General features: G+C 33.5%; 2 protein-coding genes across 2 annotated transcripts; both read right to left on the bottom strand.

Moving 5' to 3' along the window:
- Positions 1 to 522: 522 nt before the first annotated feature.
- Positions 523 to 2,504, bottom strand: LOC121125493 (uncharacterized). Its single transcript, XM_040720681.2, has 5 exons — positions 2,366 to 2,504; positions 2,166 to 2,303; positions 2,039 to 2,110; positions 1,246 to 1,684; positions 523 to 1,023 (listed from the first exon to the last, which is right to left on the bottom strand). The coding sequence occupies exons 3-5, from the start codon at positions 2,104 to 2,106 to the stop codon at positions 766 to 768; spliced, it is 765 nt and encodes a 254-aa protein (XP_040576615.1). The 5' UTR covers positions 2,107 to 2,110; positions 2,166 to 2,303; positions 2,366 to 2,504; the 3' UTR covers positions 523 to 765.
- A 9,860-nt stretch (positions 2,505 to 12,364) lies between these two features.
- Positions 12,365 to 16,124, bottom strand: LOC121125148 (uncharacterized). Its single transcript, XM_040720283.2, has one exon. The coding sequence runs from the start codon at positions 15,991 to 15,993 to the stop codon at positions 12,667 to 12,669; it is 3,327 nt and encodes a 1,108-aa protein (XP_040576217.1). The 5' UTR covers positions 15,994 to 16,124; the 3' UTR covers positions 12,365 to 12,666.
- Positions 16,125 to 17,050: the final 926 nt, after the last annotated feature.

The raw sequence follows: 17,050 nt of genomic DNA, 5'->3' as shown, positions 1-17,050 counted from the left end.
AAATTCCAAGGACCGACAGTTGAGGACCAATCCCAAGGACTGATGGTATTAAGGACCTGTTCCAAAGACTGTTACCGAAGACTGACGGTCCTAAAGACCGGCTCTAAGTCTAGAATGGACTGGACCGAATAAATCAGGACCAACACAACACTAGTTGTCGCTATGGTGTTAAATCATTTACATGCAAATATATAAAATGCTTGTTTGTCAGCTGTTGATTTTTCTTCTCCCCCCTCTTTTCTGAATGTTGGTGCGTTGAATTCGAATTATCCCTTGTTGAGCTATGAACAATCCCCAACAATTATTAGAACAAAATAACTCCATAATTAGGAATAATTGGTTATTTACCAACATATTTTGGCCCTTTTTTTTTGTTCTTTGTAAGAGGAAGCGATGCAAGATACTATAAATGTAAAGATATATAGTGTTTGAAATACGGTTCATGGGGAGAGGAGATAAATAGGTAAGATGTTTTGTTCCATGGTTTTGAATATTTCGACTGATGTAATAATAAATAAAGACTTTAAATTTTAATTTTATTGCACTATACTTTAAATTATAATTGTTTGACAATTAATTTAAAAAAACTAAGACACACTTTCACAGAAAGAATATCAATTAATTTGTTCATAAATTGAATCAAAAGTTGGGAAATATTGATGATTATTGTGGTTTTACTATGCATATTCGAGGTTTAGTTGAGTGTCAAAACTCCCCAAAATTTAGTTAAGCCTAATACAGGAACTAGTTTATATATGTACATCTTTAAAAAGTTGGAACACCGTCCCCTGAGGCTTTATATCCATGCTCTGGGTGAGAAATGTAATTGACGACATGAAGTTTACCATAAGGGTCAAAGTAACCATATCGTCCATTTACAAGACCATTCTTATCCTTTTCTTCATAGCGGAATTGTCTATTATAGCCATTCCCTGTGTCATAGCCGTATCTGTAGGAATCCGGACCTTCATGTCCATGTATTTGGAATTCAAGGCGATCTTCTGTTTGAAAGACTTCGGCTTTCTGTAATAGATTAAATACATATTATAAATATAACAAAATTCCTTAATTGTATATGATGATGAAATCAATTTATTTATCCTTCCAATAGAGAAACGTGTATCTATTAAAGTATTTAAAACAGGAGTCGTCCCTGGCTACTTTATTAGAAATACACGCCATATGGCATAATTGATTTCTAATTCAAAACAGAGTGGGATTTTTATATATATAATTATGCCTTACCTCATTTTTAGCCTGATAGTTATCCGCCTGTCCAAAAACAGCACTCTCCAAATCTCTCTGCTCAGGTGGAGCATAATTATTTTCTTCATAGGGTACGGAGGGGCTTGAAGGAATGTAATAGCTATCACGGTTTTGAGCAACTTCACGGATGGTATTTGAAGAAGAGCTAGGTTGATACTCTGTTTCTTCAGGGATGTTACGAATGACGGGATTGATCCTTTGTTCCGTGTTGATTTCGACAGGAGTGTTTGGTTGACGGCGAGGACGGTTTAGTTCTTCTATGATACGAATTTCTTCTTGATTTTTCTCACTATTAAAGACTTGGCTAGGCTCTACTCTTTGTGTGGGTGGGGGTGGAGGTGGAGGAGGGATCAAATCATACTCTTGTTTGGTTTGCTTGTTATTGTTCGGAAGACGGAATTGTCTATCCAAAAAAAGGCTGGAATAAAGGAATAAATCTCTATGGTTAATATGTAATTACATTGTATATGTGAATAGCATTGATAATATTTAGAAATTGCTCCATATGTGACGCAAAACTTATTTCGCCACAAATTATCTTTGTGAATTACACTCGTCATGTTTTTGTTTTTTTCTGTTTCTTTCATTATCTTTTCATCCTTATTCATGTATGTTTTTACATGACATACTTTTGATTTGTCGGAAATTACTTTTAGATTTCACTACACTAATAATATCAGATTCAACATGAAAAAATTACTAATAATATATGCAATTATGACGTAAGGATGAACGTATGAGCATTTGTAACTACAAACGCCATTCAACTTACTTTGAATAGTTTCCTCTTTTTCTGAGGCTTGAATGGCCTTGGCTTCCGAGGATCAAAGAAGCGCCCATTGTTCTGTAAAAGAAATGAATGACAAAATGTCTGCTAAAGGAGAATAATAATGTCTTACTCCGGGTCCTTTTCGATTCTTAAAAATGGCTGTCTCTCCTCGGCGATATCCTTTTCCTTCAGGGTAATTCCGTCGTTGAGCAGACACTGAAGACAGGGCCACAAGGGCGAAGAGAAGAAGCGCGAGATAAAGGGTGGCCTAATATATAAATGAGCAAATCAGACGTGAAGTCTCAAGCATCATCCTTTTTGTTAACTTACTTTTGACATGTTTAATTTTATTCAAGTATTGTATTTCTTTCGATGACTCTCTGACCGGTTGTATTTTGGAATAAATACTGAGGAAAGTTGGAGTATTAATGTAAATTTCTGCTCGTTTTCGAAATATTATATATATACATATTAGAAACGCAGGCTTTTACCATTTTGTCAAATGGTGCTAAAACACTACACGCAGGCGTACAGGGTCGAAGGCGGGAGGGAAACAAGGGATTCCTATCACGACCACCACCACCACTAATCATCATCATTATTACATTAATAATAATTCTTTGAAAGAGCCTTGATTTGTATGTCCGTTTCTTTTAATTACCAATTATGTATGTAGATAGATATCTAATACCAGTAATACCTTACCTTGAGTCGTTTTTGTGTGTAACCTACCAACATATTTTCTTATGTTATACATTTGTAGACTCTTTCAAACCGAAACCACGAAGGAAATAATGTCTCGGGTCGACGGATATGTCATACATATTCTCTATTGTATAATAAACTTTTAGTAGTTTGTATGTATATCCTTTACGTAATATAGAAAATTCTCTGGTTTTTTTGGTTGATTTCTTTGTCCTTAAAATGATAGCATATGGTGATCTTCATAGTCTGTTTTCTTTAATAAATATATGTATACATTATTTTTGAAAGAGTTGAAATAAAAAACATAATTTATGGCCCATTTTCTTAGATATCATGCCTTTTACATATTAACTGTATGCTTGTATGGTTCCTCTTTCAGGATGAGAGGGCTTGATATTAGTAGAAAGTTGATGTTGACTGAGGGGTTTTCATGAAAAGGATCTTACAACAGCTTGGACTTCATTTAAATGCATTAGATTAAAAATTATCGAAATCAGAGCTATGAACGAGTTATATGAGTCCGTGTTAGTTATACCGGTTATATAGTGGTACTGGGGTATTAAATTGATTCTAGAACCGAAACTTACAACGCCACTACGTCATAAAAAAATGATCCACCCAGAACGTAACACTCAAATTTACGTCCTCTCCCAAATACACCAAAAAAATGGTCCTTCATGAAATAAGCTTGAATGAAAATTGTTTCTGTTAAAAAAGTCCTCAAATTTTTGAATTAGCTCACACCCTAACAAAAAACTCTGCAGACGGCTAAAGTAAAATGTTGGGCAATGGCTCCTTACAAACAAAAAAAATATTCTTGTTTAAAAAATTGTCAGAAGTACCAAACTACCGATATCTATATTGATCACAGAATCGGTACTTGTGATAATCAGGGACGTTGCTAGCTTTCATCATTAGGGGGCTTAGCCCCAAAAATTATAAACATTTACGGGGGTCGTATGAAAAGTCGAGAGATGACACTACTGACGCGTATCGAGGATATGTTTAGTTAGTAGCATCTCTTGGAAGAACATACGCCAACTTTCAACCAGATTGGTATATTTTTTTCTCTTTGGCATTCGTTTAAATAGAGGAAGTGGAGTTATATATATATATAAAAGAATTCGCGTGTTGATTTAACATTACTTTATGAAAGGCAAAACGACTCAGGAGACTAAAAAGAAGGTTGATAAACATTATCCGGACTCTGCACCTTCAATTAGAATATTTATAAATTTATAAGTGGTTTTAAAATTTTCGGAGTGGCCATATGGGCCAAGTGACGCTGAACGTTCTGGAAGCCCTGTTGAGGTTACTACTCTGGAAATCATTGATAAAATCCATTATGGGGATGGATGACAGAAGAGTGAAGGTGGGCGAGATTGCTAGTACTGTGGGCATCTCTAATGAACGCGTACATAATATTTTGCATCAACATTTGGATATGACAAAGCTATCCCAAAGATGGGTGCAACGATTGCTCACATTTGACCAAAAACGAAATCGTGTGAAATTATTGCAAGGACGGTTTGCAGCTGTTCCAGAAGAATCTGCAAGGCTTTAAGCGTCGTTTCATCACTGCAATCTCCTCTGCGCATAAGTCGATCCCAAGAAGATCTAGGTCATTGCCAACGTATCCCTGGCCACTGTCTACAGCACTAGGAAGACCAGAAACAACTCCGACACGGTCTCCAGGAAGCTTGGAAGTGGACGCCATAAAAGGAAGAAGATTGCCGAGTTCGTGGGCATGGTCAATGAGAAAATTGAGAAGGACGTGGCTAAATCCATGAGGAAGATGGCGAACTAAATGGAGATCGACACCAAGGCCATGAGAGGATATTATTATTTCCTACTGATACAATCGTCCGTGGTATTATTATTATTGTTTGTTTTTTTTGGTTTTATGAAGCTTCAAATCACAATGGTCTAACTTCGTCCCCACCGTTTTAAACCCTCTGGACCTTTCTGTTTAGAGCGTATTGGAGGGCAAGACGAAGAAGACTTCTCTTCCAAAGGGCAATGCCCTGAAAGTTGTGATTACGTAGAGTTGAACAACATGTCCTTTGACTTCATTAAGGCTAGCTGTGTTTCTGTTCGTCTCCGTATTGAAGCCATCATTCAGAAAGGAGGGGATTATATTGAATAAATAGTGTAGAAAATTGTTGAATTACCAACTTTTTCTTCAAAAGTTTGCCATAAAAAATGTGGAAAATAAAATATGTAGAAGTGAAGACGGTTTTTAAGATTTTCTAATTTTTGAGTCCTTACCCTGTATAAATACATACCGAGTTCTCAGGTCTGGTTCTGTCATGATGATGACAGAACCAGACCTGAGAACCTGAGTAGTACACTACTTTCTTGACTAAAATCTTGTTCTCAAATTTGTTGAAAAGACAGCGTACTTATGCATGAATGTGTGTATGCTCTCAAATTTTGTTGTTTTTTTGTTACAATTTGAAATTAACAATATTTATAGTAAAGTCATTGTAACTAACAGTAAATGCCCGGAACTATAAAAGCCATTGAATCCCCCACTTGTTTAGACTATGTGTACTATTTCTATAATAAAATTGTCAGGTTCGATGTTCGAGTCCAAAGCGCTCTGATCGAACCATATAAATAAATTTGTTGACTTGGTCAATGAATTCAATATCCCTAGAACAAGAAATCGATTAAGCTAAGAGACGTTGCATGAATTAGAGAACCGTATGGTAATCAAAAAAGTATTTGAAAGAGCCTAGAAGGATATTTTATGTTGTCATTAAGCAGTATATAGATGTGAGATATGCAAATATTATGTTCATAATATATTTTCAATATATAACTAGTGATGGGACGATTTAAAAAAAGGATGCGGATTCCGATGCAATTCTAGTAAAAATTAGCGATGCCGATTTTCTAATATTTTAAATAATATATACTATTTACCTATAGAGGCATCCAAAGGATTATATATATATATATATTTTTTTTTTTTTTTTTTTTGGGGGAGGGGTAATTAAAAAAAAAATTAAAATTAAAAAAAATTTCAAATATATAATTTGATTTTTAAAATTTTTTTCTAAAATCCATAACTATTCACAAAAAATAAAATTTTTAAGGAAAAAAATTTAAAATCCATAGCATTAACATTAAATTAAATTTTTTGGAGAAAATTTCATATATACAATATGATATTTAAATTTTTTTCCAAAATCTACATCTATTAATGAAAAATTAACTTTTTGGAAAAAAAAATTCAAAAATCTACAGCTGTTTACAAAGAAAATTACATTTTTTGGAGAATCCTTTCCAAAATCCACAGTTGTTCAAAAAAATTATTTTTGTAAAATGATTTCAAATATTAATTTTTTTGGAAAAAAATTTCAAAAATACCCTTTTTTTCTTAATTAAATTTCAAAAATTAAATTTTTAATATAAATTGTTTTGAAAAAAAATAAAATTTTGAATTTTTCGATAAAAATTTCAGAATATATAGTTATTCACCAAATTTAAATCTTTTGAAAAATTAAATCTTATGAATAATTAAATTAAATCCCAAATATTAAATTTTTTGAAAAAAACAATTCAAATATTAAATTTTCTAGTAAAAAGCGAAAGTTCCTTTATTTTTTTTTAATAACAATATTAAATATGCATCAAAATTGCAAATTAAACATTTCTTTCTCAAATCCGATCCTCAATCATATTAATTGTCCCATCACTAAACAAAACATTGTATCATCCAATTTTGTCTGCATGGAGTGTCACTCTACAGTTCTTTTTAACGTCAGCAAATGAATCTTGTGAATAAATGACTACTTTTTGAACTATTCTTCATTTAAACAGAAGACACTAAACATAAAACGATGATTTATTTATTCACTTGCGGTAGTAATCAGCATTGTTTAAAATAATTGTTATTAAAGCTGTATAAATATGACCAGCCAGTATGCAAATATAAAATGAACTGAAAATTAATTTGGTAATCCTGACAATTTGAAGAAGGGGAGAAGCTCAGCTGTCATGACGTGACGTTTTATTAGATCAGCTGCAATCAACCGTGACAGGAAGGAATTGAGAACAAATCCCACTTCTTATATACATGGGACATCCCCGAGTAATGAACAGAAGATGTAATATTTGAAATTGAATTAAAGATATTCCATTCTTTTTCCAAAAAGTTTAATTTTTGGGAAGAACTGGATTTTAAAATTAAAAATTCCTAAAATTTTAATATTTGTAATATAATTTTTCAATTTTTTTTTTGGTAAAAAGTTGAAGATTTTTGAGATTTTTTTGTAAACAATGTAATATTTGAAATTTAATTTAATTTTTCAATTTTTTTCTAAAAAATGTAATATTTGAAATTTATTTTTTTCCAAAAATTTAATTCTCCAAAACAATATATATAATTTTACAGACACCCCTGGTGAATAAATCTTTCACCACCTCTTAATTGTATTTTTTATAAGAGTAAAGAATTCCAATCATTGATCACATAAGTGATTAGCTGTTGTTATCTTCCAAAAAAATATATTTACTACGAACGCCCAGGTCACTGAAGCTCAAAATTCCTTGGGTTAAATAAATATTTTACAAGTGGTACATCACTAAAAAAAAAGGTTGAGAATCCCTTTCTTAGACTGACTAAAAAATCAATTTGTAGTCTGTAACCGCATGATTGTTATAATTCTAGAGATTGGACAGGATTTCATCTCAATTAGTATCTTAAAAGTTTTGAGTTTATATGAGATAGAAATTTAAAATATATCATTGTAAATATGGAGTTCTTTTATGACTAAAAAGTGATTATTCTATGAAGGTATGAAACTTGGGGTTTTTATCGTTATCTCACATGAAGTACCACATGTTCTCCTCACTTTTATACGTATTATATCCTTCCTATTGTTATTTATTTTAAGTTTTTATGGCAATAAACATTAATTTTTATCTTCAAGGATTTTTATTTATTTACTATACAAATCATTTACAATATAAAATGAGTACTCCAATATAATATATATAATATGAACGAAGATTTTATAGATTCTGATTATAAAAATATGACCCACTTTCTTTAATTTGAGTATTAAAGTATTTTAGTTGTGATCATATTGCAAAATCTCAACATTATGAGCTAATACTCAATTGATTAATAAGAACCGTTCCATAAAAGGAGTGATGAACCATTTTACTTCTATACCTCAGTGGCACGGATTTTACAGGGGCCCTGTGCAAATTTTAAGACCCTATACAGCTACAAATATAGAAAAGTTGTTCTTTTTTACAAAAAATAAAAATAAATAGCTTTTTGTTAGAGGAATTTAGGATCTTGTATTGGTCATTCAATGTCAAATGGATCATAAAATAAAAAAATGTTAAACGATACTCATTTATTGAATGAGAGATAATATTCAGAGAAAAAAATTCCCAATTTGAATATTTTTTAATGCCATTCAATAGATCATCAATAAGTAAACAAGGTCAAAGGCAAGAATTACTCTGATGTAGATCCCCAATTATACTCGGAGTCCAAATTCCAAAAAGAAAAACAACGGGCCCGCTAAAAAATTCACAGGATTTACATCATTAGATATACCTATAAACCCTTTTCACAATCAACTCTCAAGCATCCAACTGACCATGATAAAAACATGGATTTGACAAATCCATGTCCACAACTTTAATTGTCTGATCTTGGGCCTTATAATATTCTCATAACAAAACTCAATTTGCAGGAAACTGAAGTTTCTTAAAATAAGACTAATAAATGGAAAGCAAAATTTACCGGCGTTCAGCCGAACGCACGTTCAATGAACGGAACACTACTTTTTATTAACGTTGAACTCTAAAAAAAAATGGGACTTTGGGTTCTTTTACACTAATTCTCGCACTATTAACTCTTGCACGATCCGTAAATACATATGAAAAAACAATTTAGTGTCTTTCAAGGATACCTTCAGAACTTCTTTTGAAATTTTCTTTAAAATTAACTGTGAGTAAGAATCCAACATTTTTTTTTATGCCTTGAAATGTATTTGATCAATTCATAAAATAAATTATTGTCATATTTTTCTCTTACAGGAAAATAACTATTTTTGGAATAAGTTGAAATGTTCCCTTCATCAAAATTGAATTCAAAGATGGCGTCAATTATAATATAGTTAATGGCTTCAAAAATCTAAAAATGAGAAAATAGGGGCTTTAGATATTAAAGGAAGCTCTATACAGCTGTAAATCCGTTATAACATATCCATTTAAATTGCTGTTACGTAGAATTTAAAAACTTGGAGTGAAGTCATGAAATGTGTAACCAAAAAAGTGTATCTCAATTATTTTTATGAAAAAAGTTATTATTTATGCGAAAGAAAAGATTGATAAGCACTTAACCATTCAACTATTTGACCCAAAAGATTATTCTAGTTATATAAGCTTATCGTCGTAATATGTATTTAAATATTATTATTTTTGTATATTTCTGAGGCAACCATCGAAAGCTCATAAGGAAACCATTGTTAGACTTACATACATTGATTACGTCTTATCTATAGGACTAAGTAGTAAACATGTGTATACTTTTTAATAATATAAATTTAAGAAGATCTTAGAAGTGTCAATAGGTACTACATAATGCTCAACATTGAGGTTGTTTAAAAAAAATATATATTGTGTGAGGATTTTAAATCCAGGAAATTTAAGGATAATATATATTACAATTATTTTCCCAAAATTAATTCAGAAATTCACAAATCTTTTGCTTTTACAAGATGGAGTCCATAGTTAGATCAATTAAAAAAAGTATATGTTTGTATCCTGCAATATATTAGTGCCTTATTATGTCTTATTACCAGTGATACATCCCTCCGGTATGCAAAAATACAAGAAACAGAAAATTAACGTTGTCACCCTGACAATTTAAAGAATGTTTTGGAGGAGAGCAGCTTAGCTGTCATGACGTTTCATTTGATCAGCTGCAAGCAGGCGTGAGAGTAATGAAATAAACATAAATCCAACTACGTATATAGCAATGCCATAGGCAGTATAGGCAGGAATGACTTCGATGTCGATCCTCAATTATTCTCTGAGATCAACAAAGGCTTACATTTATAACTCCTAACCAATCCACTTTGTCTATCATGAGTAGACACTCTATTTCCTACTTTAAACTTAGATGTTCTGTGTTTGAAAATTAGATAATAATAACCAAGATTGTGCCCTTATCGGTCTAGCGGTTCCGGTTCTTGAACTACTAGAACCAGAACTGAAAAAGTCGAACCGAGACCACAATTTATTGTTTTCCGGACTAAGTTCTTGTGCTTACATATATATATATTATAAAAAATAAATTAGCTTTAATAAGTCAATTTTCTTAGGTTTTGTTTTTTTGTTCAATTGCAGTCTTTTCCAATCAGACAATTTTCTGAGTTTTTATTGTTCGATTTCAGCGTTTTCCAATGATTTTTTTATGTCGCCAGGGTGATACAGTTAAATCTTAGTTCCAAAAAGCTAAGGGCTTCTATGGATCTGGAAAAGTGGTTTAGGCACCAAACATTGTAAATAAAAGAGGGGAAGGGTGGAGTAGATTATGGTCCGCTACTAAGCTAGTCAGGGCCCTATAATATGATAAATTTAAAATTCCTTAAGCCGGGGTTCCCCAAACTTTACTATGACAAGCACCCCGCGCTAATACATTTTTAGCTGAGGTCCCCTTACTATGTATTTGTAGAATGAAAGTAATCCTCAATTCTTCATCTTCCTACTCCCCCCTACCTCCCCTCACATCCACATTGAAATCCGTCGTCTTTAGCAACCTTTGTTTTTGGGGACCCTGCTAGAACTTGGGAAACTATACGCACCAAGCGTATAAGGTAGCTGCGGCCCTGTTTGTATCTAATATCATTTCATACGCCCGAATTTTCTAGCGACGTCCCTTGTGCATATTACTAAAACTGAGACCAGAATCTATACCGATAAAGTTGAACCGAGACGGACACCGTTGAAATGAAAGAACCGGGACCGATAGAACCGCTGTATCGGGCACAACTTCGAATTAATGAACACACTTTGAAAAATGAAAAAATCCTGTTTAGGTTACAAACTAGAAAAAGCCGTTCTCGCTTTGTAAGACATGTTTTATCCAGCTCTAATTATTAATCCCTTTTTAAAAAAAATTCAAAACCTATTAGCAAGCAAGAATTACTATAATTTTTATGGTGATCTAAGTCAGCAAAAATGTCTCTATCAATGTTGCCAACTTATATTTTTCCTTGTGACTTACACTCACAAGGATTTAGACAATTTCCATATCCCTACTAATGTATACCTAAGACGAGACGAATTGAAAAATGGCTGTTGAAACTAACAGTGGCGGTAATCATCCTAGTAATTATTATACACTCCTTGTGCTGGCTAACTATTTATATGTGGAATTATACCAGTGAACACTGAAGTCAATATTCATTTCATTATATATACAAGGGCGTCCGTAGGAACAAAATTTGGTATTTAATATAAATTAATTAATAAAAGAAAACCTACACCTACTCAAATTTGTGGTATGATTTAAGATACCCCAGAATGTTAACTATAGTTTAAGACCTTTTTTTTTATTTAAGAGACTTATATTGGCCCGAAATATGCGGCGGGATTTTTTAAATAAAATTATCATTCTTTTATTGTGACTATCAATTTTGGCTAGTTTAAGGGGAATTTTTGAACTTTCAGTGTTAATAAAAATATTTTTTTCATATAAATTGACCTTAATTCGTCGAAGAACAATAATGTCAAGGCAGAATGATTTTTCTCAAAATTAAATATGGACTACATCTGTGTTCTTCCGACGAATTATCGTCAATTTCTATCACCAAATCATTCTTATTACCCCTATGGAGGCGCCGCAAATTGCTCTTAAATTAGCCCAAATTGATGGTCATAAATGAAAAATTGTTTTATTATTTGAAAGATTATAACAGGGCCAATATTGTTGCTTAAATCAAATAAGGGTTTTAAAGTATATCTAAAATTCTTGGGTATCTTAATGCATCTCAGTAGTTCGAATATAAAGCCTATAATTAATTCAAATATATCTAATTAATATTAAACCATAATGAAGATACATACTAAGATTAACTCGCTCATCCTCTTCCGAATTCCTATTTAATATACATTCCCCCTTTTTCTGTATGTACAAAAGTTCGTTTTTGGATTTTTAATTTTTTGGCTGCATTTTCAAATTGACAACCCAAACCTTAAAAAAACTTTGAGGCACAAGGATTCGATATTAATCAACCTTCACCTCCAGGGCCCAGGAATCTGGTCTGATATGAATTAAACATAGCCGTATGTACGTAACTCAAAATTCTGAACTCTCTTTTAATGAATGTCAATAGTTTTTATGCGTCTCTGTTTTTGACATAAATGCGTTTATATCATTGTTTTTCTAAGGGGGACATACATCACACACACACACAAATTATTTTAAATAATATGTAGTATAAATAAAAGACGGAGAGTCCTCCCACAACGAATTTTCCAAGGGTGAAATTATTCCCCATATTCACCCATTATGTCACATTGGGTTTTGCTTACTTATTTTGAGAAGACATATTTTTCTAGATTTTCTAAAGTTTTCGTGATTAAATAAATGGAATAATAACTGTATTTTATAAATGTACTGAATACATCATGACATGAATATAAATTAAAGTAATGAATGAAACACTACTGAGTTGCGTAGATACGATTATTGAAAATAACAAAAAGAAAGAACAAAAAGGATTAATTTGAGATTAGTTAACAAAAAAAAAAATAGTAATTATCATTAAGAAAATATGATATGTAATAGGCGAGAAAAGGAATACATAAATAAGAATGAATGAGAACAGATCCATCATCAATATAATATCAAGAACGACGAGTGATCCATCGTCCTTTTTGCATACAATTTATTTTCTTTTAGGTTTTGCAGAAGGAACTTTAGACTGAACAATGAGCTTCTTCCTTTCACGAGTCACTTTCTGAGGCGGAGGCATATCCGCATTCGGAAATAAAGAGCTCCGAATGTGATGATGATTCGTATTCGAAGAGGAGGAGGATGACTTCTCTTCCTTTTTATCGAAATGTTTGTGATAGGCTTTATAGAAGCGTTTATACCTTTGGGAATCCTGTTTGAGATTATGGACCTCATCTTTCAATTGTTTTAATTTGAACTCGTATGCATCCGGATCATTGATTTGCTTTCGGAGTGCACTGATTTGCTTTAAATGCTCTGTTTTTTGAATATCTAACTTGCGTTCGTAGGCCACTTCACGACTTGAGTAATGATAATTAAGCTCTTGTAATTTGCGATAAAGTCGATGACGATCATCTTCGGAGAGATCAAGTTCAGCTTGACAGCGATTACCTTCAGTTCGGAGATCAATTGTACGATACACAAACTTGCGTAATAAGGACCTGGTTTCATCTATACTCAAGGCGGATAATTTATTCAAAAGGAGTTCATCCCGTTGAGTTGATGGAACAACCACAATTTTGTTACCACAAAGAGCGCTATTCTTAACGTCTATACAAGCATCCATGGCCTCTAGTATAACGTCAAGCTCAACAATACGAAATTCATCTTTTTTGGAAAATATTTTCCCTGACCGCTTTTCAGACTGATATCTAGTTTCTAATTGACTTCTTTCTTCTATTAAATCGTCTTTAAGATCTCGTAAGTTCGCAATCTCTTGACGTATAGATTTTTCTGACTTTTCAGGACTAGATGAGTCTTCTTTAAAGTGATACATAGACGAGTTATTTATTTGGGATTGGAGTCTTGCAGCTTCAGACTGCAATTGATCCCTTTGTTTTTCCAAGTCTTGACTTAGTTTGAGACTCAAATTCAATTGATGTTGCTGTTCTCGTAGTTTCATTTCCAACTCTTTGATTCTAAATTGATCCTTGGTCACAGCATCTTCAAGAGCATTTTTTCTAGAGAGCTCTTGATTAAGAAGAGACTGGAGTTGGGAATGCTCTTCCTTCATTCGATTTAATATTTCCCCTTGTGTGCTAGGTGTCTCTGGTATATTAAACTTTAATACTTTTTCCGTATCACTAATTTTTTCTTCAAGTTTCTCAATTTCATCATTATATTGTTTAACACGAGATTGAAGCTCGGGGTTTGAGTCTCCTTTGAATTCCCGCACAAGTCTTTGAGCTCCTCTCAAATCCTTTCGAACGTTATGAGATTTCTCCTCAAGAAGTCTTAATTTAAATTTGAACTTTTTATTAATAACTTTTGTCTCTTCCTCTGTTTTGAGTAAATCCTGAATCAGAGTCTCCTTAACTTGAATTGAGCTTTTCAGTTCCTTTAATTGGTCTTGTAGACATCGGAGATCCTTATCTGTTTTGACAATAGCATTTTGAGATTCAATGTTTGAGGCAGTTAAGTCGCTCAATTCTTTTCTAAGAGTTGATATTGCGTTTTTGTCTTGCGTTTTCACTGGCTTGAAAGCAGGGGATTCATAGAAATCAGTACCGAGGACTTGCTCAAAATGATTCCGAGTATGACTCCTAAAGGTTTCTTGGATCTGCAGAAGCAGGGGTTCAATTTCCTCTTCAGCCTCAGAATCAAAATCCTCCTCCTCCTCCGACTGACTATCCAATACGACTTCAACGCAAGTCTCTGACTCTTCTTCAATACGCTCCAACTTCGGATTATTTTTCGATTCCTCATGTTGTTCGGCTGTATCTTGCTCAACAACCGGTTTTTGAGGAGCAGGCTGTTGCACAGGCATAATATCAATGGGAGATTGAGTTTCGTAGGTGGATAATCGTTGAAATTGACCCGTCAGTGAATTTAACTGAGCATTTAGGAGTGAAGCTGCATCCTTGTTGTAGACTGTATTAGTCAAATTTGCATTATGATGAGAGTATCCAGTGTTATAGTGAGTAGGAGGAACAAAACCATTGGGAAGGGGTAGTTGATTATTATTCATGAGAATGTTCTGGTTATTATTATGAGCGACCAGAGGGTTATATTGCATGAGATTGGGATAAAAATTATTAGGTCTTTGAGGGATTTGATAATCGTATTGATTCGGAAGTCTAAGTGGTGATGAAGGCAGCGTAGAGTCGTAGTACATTTGAACATTTAGTGGAGAACGCAGAGCTAAGGGACTTGTTGTGGGTCGAAGAGGAATGGGAGCATGAGTTACTCCTTCTGGTGGTCTCCTCCCCTCTTGAAACATGGGAGGGCTAAAGCAGAGGGATACGTCTTGATTATTCGAATTTGGAATGGAAGCACTTCTAAAAAGAGATACGTCTGAGTCTCTTCTGGAAATGGAATCATCATTATCTTCATTATCATTACTTTCCTTGGTAATGTTGGGTGTGGGGTGGTTTTTTATATTTGAGGCTAACTCCGCGAAAATGCAAGTATTCAATGTGGACTCCAAATCATTTCCAATAAGTGTTGCAAGAAGTAGTGTTACAGAATTACCCCCAAAGGCTTCTCCAATAAATCTCGTTAAAGCTGAGTCCGCATAGGGAATAACAGATGCGTTTCGACGTGGATCCCCAAGAGCCGACACAACATTAACCAAGGATAAAAGTCCTAAATCAACATGATGGCTCATATTATTGGACTGCATTTTCTTTTTCAAGTAATAGTCCGAGCCCGCAACATCAATGAATTTGATGAAGGATGTCTTTTTATAACCTCCAGACTGAGTAATGAGGCGGAGAGTGAAAATACTGTGCGAGGTAGAGGATTCGAAAAGGTCTTGCGGTCTTTTTTTAAGGATACTGAGACCCGTTTGTAGAGCGTGAAACACTTGTGCAGGCGTGTGTGCGCTCATCCAGGAGGGGCTATTTGGCTCAGCAGAGAGAAGGTCCAGAATGTTTTCATCCAGAATATCAACAAAGGACACTTTGAGACTGAACTGAGGAGGAAGTCTTGCGAACAAATCCTTGAGGAAGGACGGCAAAATACCTCCAAACAGAGAAAAGCTCTTCCCGGATTTCCTTTCCCCATATCCCAGAAAGTTGAGGTCATAGCCGTCTAATGCCAAGGGAAGGAAGTCCTTGGGACCACCAAAGTTATAGAGATCCTCTTGAGAGGATTGCGGACCCAAAACACGATCGAAGCGGAAGGTACGGCGGGCACCTTCCAAAACGAGGCTTCGCTCATCCTGTAAAATGCTGAGGCCAGGATGTCCAGGAGGTCGAATACGTGCGGTTACAACAACTGGGGTCAGGGAATCCTCTCCCCCATCCAACTCTTCTTCCATTGCGATTTCAATAGAGGCTGCTCCAAGGGCGAAGGATCATTCTTCTTCAAGTTGATGGCTGCATCACATTATTATTCTTTATTCCATTTCATTTCTTTCCTCCTTCCCTTTTGTTTTGATTCAATAGCAAAAGAAAGAAAGAGAAAAGAGAGAGAGAGAGCAGCTAGCTAGGACGCAGTCAGCACTCAACCAAAGTCTGAAATGATTATGGAGCGCGCTTTTTTGATTGCTTGACGAGAGTGCAAAAGAATAGTCACATATTCATTGTTAACACCTTATAATATCTTCCCCATTTGAAATAATTATTTTTTTTATTTATAGAAAGTTGAATCATCATATCAATGCTATAGAATATGTATCATATATCTTTAATTTCACCTAATTTATATAATGAAACAACTATATTAAGGACAATAGACTCAATTGTACAATATGTATCCAATCCAATTTCTGCAAAGGAACGAGAGCAAATCAACTTTCCATACAACTAATATGTTATTAGAAATATAGTTTATCCGTAATAATCACCTACTTAGCGATTTTTTCAATCAAATTGCATCAAAGTTCTACAAGATCTATCGTAAATATGACAAATTCATGTAAATAAAAACGGAGAAGTCCTTCAAAAAATTCATCAACTGCTAATTGTCCCCCCAAAAAGTTTGATTACATTGTTTATTAAATCCATTTTATCTTGTGTTAAAGTGTATATTGTAAATTATATATGTGTTTAATTAACAAATTTGGCAAAATTAGAAATACATGTTCGATGTCATTGAAATTAATATCGTTTAATGCTTAAACTTTTTATTCAAAAAAATTAAATGAGTATGAAAAATGTGTAAAATATGACACTTAAAGCTTCAATTAACTTTATTAATATGGGAAAATGAGTTTGCACTTCAGTCAAAATAAGAAAAATTATTTCAGTGTTGGTTGGCTAGCAATTGAGCTCCCCCTTTCGTAGTACTGAGCAGGCCTAATGTTCTTTTCCTCTTTCTTATCAAAGGGACCTTGTCTTTTTTTTAAACAAGGCTACAAAGTTCATAGCGCACTC

This window comes from Lepeophtheirus salmonis, chromosome 10 (assembly GCF_016086655.4).
Source record: "Lepeophtheirus salmonis chromosome 10, UVic_Lsal_1.4, whole genome shotgun sequence".
Lineage (NCBI taxonomy): Eukaryota > Metazoa > Arthropoda > Copepoda > Siphonostomatoida > Caligidae > Lepeophtheirus > Lepeophtheirus salmonis.
Note: the sequence above shows the minus strand (reverse complement) of the source record. Positions and strands in the feature narration are given on the sequence as shown.

Bases quoted from the DNA above. Each gene is read 5' to 3' on its own strand.
- LOC121125493 (XM_040720681.2), bottom strand. From the start codon at position 2,106: ATGGGCGCTTCTTTGATCCTCGGAAGCCAAGGCCATTCAAGCCTCAGA. The intron at 1,685-2,038 runs GTAAGTTGAATG...CCTTTATTCCAG, and splicing joins AAAAGAGGAAACTATTCAAA to CCTTTTTTTGGATAGACAAT. The intron at 1,024-1,245 runs GTAAGGCATAAT...AATCTATTACAG, and splicing joins ACTATCAGGCTAAAAATGAG to AAAGCCGAAGTCTTTCAAAC.
- LOC121125148 (XM_040720283.2), bottom strand. From the start codon at position 15,993: ATGGAAGAAGAGTTGGATGGGGGAGAGGATTCCCTGACCCCAGTTGTT.